Here is a 5,416-nt window from a genome sequence, read left to right as displayed (position 1 = left end):
ATATATATATATATATATATATATATATATGTGTGTGTGTGTGTGTGTGTGTATTTTTTAAATAAATATATTAGATGAGAAATTAGAAATGTTGCATTAAAATTAATTGGACATAAATAAAATCTAAAACTGGACTAAAACTAAAACTGAAATAAAAACAAATTAAACATAAATAGTAATATAAAAAATACAAAAACTAATAAAAATTACAAAAGCACAAAGCAAACTTACTAAAATAAAAAAATTAAATAAAAAGCAATTAAAATTATAAATAAAAATTATAATAGTAAATACTAAAATAACACTTACAAAGTACAAACTTGATCTTGCTGTTTATTTTGCAATAAACTGGCCTGAAAACTGACAATACATTATCTTTTACATAACTGCATTCAACAAGCATAAATATAATATAAAGGTATTTATATATTAAAATTATTTTATAATATTTCATATTTATATAATATATACAAATATATTATATGGTATAAAATATAACATTTCTATAATTTTTATTATACATATAATATGATAAACAGCAGCTTTAACTAAATAAGCCATATTCTTACTACGTACTCAAAAGTACATTATGCACTTTTAATACAAAGTATGCAAACAGGAGTGCAGCCTTTTCTTAAGTTTTGGATGTTTTGAAAGAGATCAGAGAGGATGAAGAGATTTTGTCAGGATGAAGCAGCATGTTTAGACCCTGAATAATGTGTTTGTGTGTGTTTTAGGACCTTCAGTCCTCTCTGGAAGGTGGAAATGGACAACAGAGCGAGATCCTGCTGTTCTTCAGCATAGCGGACAAGATACACATACACCAGCTTCTTCACCTGAGAGAGAAAACACACGTCACTGCAAACTCACAAACCACACACACTCACAGAGGGGTGAATAGAGCTCTGATCGGCTGTTTAATGCATTTTTGTGACTCAGCACTTGAGCGTACGGTGACTCATGAGCAGAACCCGTAAAAATACAGTATTAGTCATTATAATCAGTAATTATGTCCCCACTGGATGCTACAAATGCCTCGTTTATAATGGGTTTTAATGTTTTTGTCTCGTCGTGCCGGCCGGGACACGGCATCACAATATGGTATGGTAATATGGTCACACGCTTGAGGTATTCGGCCAATCACAACGCACTGGATAGCTGGCCAATCACAGCACACCTTGCTTTTCAGAACGATGAGCTTTGTAAAAATCGACACGTTTCAGAAAGGCGGGGCATAGAGGAGAAACAATAATGTACAGTATGTGGAAAATAATGTGTTTTTTTAACCTTAAACCGCATAACCACATTTCATTACACCAAATACACAAAATAATGTTCTTTTTAGCAACATCATATGACCCCTTTAACATAAGATTCAAGTTTAATAACAGCCAGAAAAGCTGACATCCTGTCTCCTGCTGCTCCTCGGACTAACTATCACCTGAACTATCACTCACCTCGATGTTCTTACAGGCCACGTTCTTCACCACGGCAGGGAAGAGATCTGAGGTGTTCTTCCCCCGGGCGATCATCTGAGGGAAAACACACACAAACAGGGTAATAGTTAGATACTGATGTACAGTACATGGTTTAATTGAAAAAACCTTAGGACACTTAAAGAGACAGTTCACCCAAAAATTTTAATTCTGTCTAAATAACAAATTAATTTTCTTTCTTTTTTTTTTTTTTTGGTTGAATCATGATTGTTATGAACTTTTTATATACATTTTTAAAAAATATATATATTTTTTTAATTTGTCAATTTTTTACACTTATTTTTTCTTAAAGCAAAACAGCAAAAACAGTTTGTTTAGATGATAAAGAGGTTCAAAACTAAGACATTCAGAGAAGTATTCAGACATTTTAAGCTAGTCAAATGTTGATTTGATTTTCTTTCTTTTTTAAAAGAAATAATACTTTTGTTAATCAAAGATGCATTAAATTAATAAAAAAATGACAGTAAAGCCATTTATAATGTTACAAAAGATTTCCATTTCAAATAAATGCTGTTCTTTTGAACTTTCCATTCAAATCTGTGTTATATATATATATATATATATATATATATATATATATATATTAATGTTATTATGTAATATATTATTATATTTATTATATAAAATTAAGTGTTGGGGACCTACTTTAACAGTAACTAGTAACTAGAATGACAAGCTACTTGGTTGAATGGTTAAAGTTACCTATTTGAAAAGGTGCTAACTACACTGAACACACAATTTAGTTTAAGTGTAAATACTGAATCCAAACATTTTACTATCACATAGTCTAACGTACATAATATGCAACCAGTTCAGTGTTATCTAGCACAGAAACAATAAGGATAGCATTAAATTTCATTTAAAAAAGAGGACATATTAAGAGTGTTTAATTATTGCAACAGTTTGCAATAACATTACAACCACCAAAATAAATTTGTTGCACTATATTATCACTAGAAATATTTGCTTGCTACTAGAAGAGAACATATTTTTTATTACATGCACTGATGAGCCATTCACAGGAAATGGCAAAAAACAAATAGGGTGATTTTTGGCTCGGTCCTGAAGGAGTCGTGTACCTGCTGCCGGTGTCACCTGTGCTCTGTGAATGGAAACAGTATCAGGTGGCTGTTTGTGGCTTCTGAGCTCCGAGTGATAAATATTTCAGTCCTGATCTGATCCTTCACAATACAGAGACACTAAAACCGCTCATGAATATTAAATGCATTTCGCATATCTGTCCTATTTCCAAAGCGTTCGCTAAGATTTGCTCGTCTCGTTTTAGAATCAGACCTGATGCAACAGTTACAAACCGGTGAGAGCCAAGACTTCACAAAACACACAGTGACAGCGACATTTACTGCCCTCAATTACAGCCTTCTGTCTATTTACACAGTCGCATAATTACCGACATGAATCCAAATATCTCTTCCTAAAACGCTAGACAATCAGGTATCTGACTTAGATTTTCGAGTATATATCTGGTTCTGTTCATCAATACAGCTATAAAACTGAACCTGCCGGGACTTTATTACCAATGATCCATGAAAGCTGAGCTCAAATTTCACAGCCCAGCTGTGCATCACACAATGAGACAATGCAATTGACGCTTGAGAAAACTGCATTGTGGGAAACATTACCCAGTGCTCTGTTTTATAATGTACATTCCATATCATTTAATGCGTATAGAATATACAAGTGAAATAGTATGCAAAAAATATTGATGTATTTTCTTACTTGGTATTTTGTCTCGTTTTCTAGTACAAATATCTAAACATTCTTAAATCAGCATACATTTGCTTTAAGAACTTCGTTCATCTTCGGAACACAAATTAAGATATGTTTGATGCATTCCAAGAGCTCTCTGACCCTCCATAGACAGCAAGGGTCCTAACACACAGTGACAGCGACATTTACTGCCCTCAATTACAGCCTTCTGTCTATTTACACAGTCGCATAATTACCGACATGAATCCAAATATCTCTTCCTAAAACGCTAGACAATCAGGTATCTGACTTAGATTTTCGAGTATATATCTGGTTCTGTTCATCAATACAGCTATAAAACTGAACCTGCCGGGACTTTATTACCAATGATCCATGAAAGCTGAGCTCAAATTTCACAGCCCAGCTGTGCATCACACAATGAGACAATGCAATTGACGCTTGAGAAAACTGCATTGTGGGAAACATTACCCAGTGCTCTGTTTTATAATGTACATTCCATATCATTTAATGCGTATAGAATATACAAGTGAAATAGTATGCAAAAAATATTGATGTATTTTCTTACTTGGTATTTTGTCTCGTTTTCTAGTACAAATATCTAAACATTCTTAAATCAGCATACATTTGCTTTAAGAACTTCGTTCATCTTCGGAACACAAATTAAGATATGTTTGATGCATTCCAAGAGCTCTCTGACCCTCCATAGACAGCAAGGGTCCTTACACGATCAAGGCTCAGAAACGTAGCAAGGAGATCGTTAAAATATTACATGTGACATCAGTGGTTCGTCCGTAACTTTACGAAGCTACGAGCAGTGGTCGAATTGTAAACAAATTTCAGGGGGGATGGTGTGGTCAAATGGTGTGGATCCTGTAGCTAATTTTACGCAATGATTACAAAATTTGTCTAAAAAAAGTTTTTATTTAATGATAAATTAGCATTATTAAACAAACTATAATTTTAAAGTTTTTTTTCCCTTCTGGGGCCTTAAATGGAGGAATTTTGGTCAATACTGCTAATTAAAATATACAGTATTTTGCTAAATGTGTTTTTGTGCTGGCACCTTGGCTGGTTTTGGACTGTCATTAATAAATATAGATGACAATAAAACCGCCAGTAGGTGGCAGCAAGTCCCTGTTTTAATAAATGATTTATTGAATCGTTCAAATCAAACGATTCGTTCAAAATGGCTGATTCAATTAGAAACGAAAAAAGTGAATGGACCGTTGAATCACTGGCTCATTTGATTCGTTCAAAAACAGATTCATTCAAGGAATGAAAACACCGTGTTGCTCTACACTGTTGTATAAAATTATTAGCATATTCATGCTCACGCACATGTGCTGATATTCAGAAAAGTACATTGCTTGTGCAATGAATATAAAAACATAAAAACTCATACATGGGTATTTTTTCTTTCATTGCTTGAATTATAAGGGCATTCTAACTGCACTCGAATGGGATTCATCGTGCAGTGAATGCTTTTGGACTCTCAAGACGTGTTTTTGCTTGGTTTTTGCAAGGTCGATGACTCGATAATGTCAGCTCTCCTATCGTCTCTCAGTCCCTCACAGTCACACATACAGCACAATGACATTATGTCAGGGGAATGTCTTTAAATTCTAATCAAGGAAAAATCATACTTTCTGTTGTCTTCTTTTTAAAGAACTTCAAACGTTGCGCTTGAACCATTTTGCGCGAAAGATGACGGAAACTTTCATCAGCTTGTGCGCAGCTTGTTACAGTACTGAGTCCTGTTTGGCCAATCTCCGTTATATAGTTCGTGAATTATCATAAGTAGAGAATTTTAACATTTAATTTGCACGATAAGTTTTACATAATACACAACATTATTAATACAAAGAAAACAAAAATAACGACTTTATTCAACAATTCGTCTCCTCCGCGTCACCCTATAGCACCATTTTGGAGAGTATCATACGTAAACAACGTATTGCTGTTCTGTGTCAGCAACACTGTACACGGATACGCTGTTTACATTGTTTACACTTTGATCTGAACGTAAACAACGTATCCGCCTACATACGTTGCATACGTTGTTTACGTATGTGATATTCTCCAAAATGGCGCTATAGGGTGATGCGGAGGAGACGAATTGTTAAATAAAGTCGTTATTTTTGTTTTCTTTGCGCACAAAAAGTATTCTCGTAGCTTCGTAAAATTACGATTGA

At 33.8% G+C, this 5,416-nt stretch overlaps 1 protein-coding gene across 2 annotated transcripts in view; it reads right to left on the bottom strand.

Moving 5' to 3' along the window:
- The window catches only part of LOC107727587 (adaptor related protein complex 3 subunit beta 2), a 57,542-nt gene that overhangs the window by 30,971 nt on the left and 21,155 nt on the right, over window positions 1–5,416 (bottom strand). For both annotated transcript variants that reach the window (XM_016537507.1, XM_016537517.1), the window contains exons 3-4: window positions 1,458–1,532; window positions 741–836 (exon numbers count right to left, since the gene is read on the bottom strand). In XM_016537507.1, coding sequence (XP_016392993.1) covers window positions 741–836; window positions 1,458–1,532 — 171 coding nt within the window. The remainder of the gene's footprint in view (window positions 1–740; window positions 837–1,457; window positions 1,533–5,416) is intronic.

The sequence above is a fragment of the Sinocyclocheilus rhinocerous genome, unplaced genomic scaffold (genome assembly GCF_001515625.1).
Source record: "Sinocyclocheilus rhinocerous isolate Xijiao unplaced genomic scaffold, SAMN03320098_v1.1 scaffold1605, whole genome shotgun sequence".
Classification (NCBI taxonomy): domain Eukaryota; kingdom Metazoa; phylum Chordata; class Actinopteri; order Cypriniformes; family Cyprinidae; genus Sinocyclocheilus; species Sinocyclocheilus rhinocerous.
The sequence above is the reverse complement of the archived record's forward strand: the minus strand, read 5'-3'. Positions and strand labels throughout refer to the sequence as shown.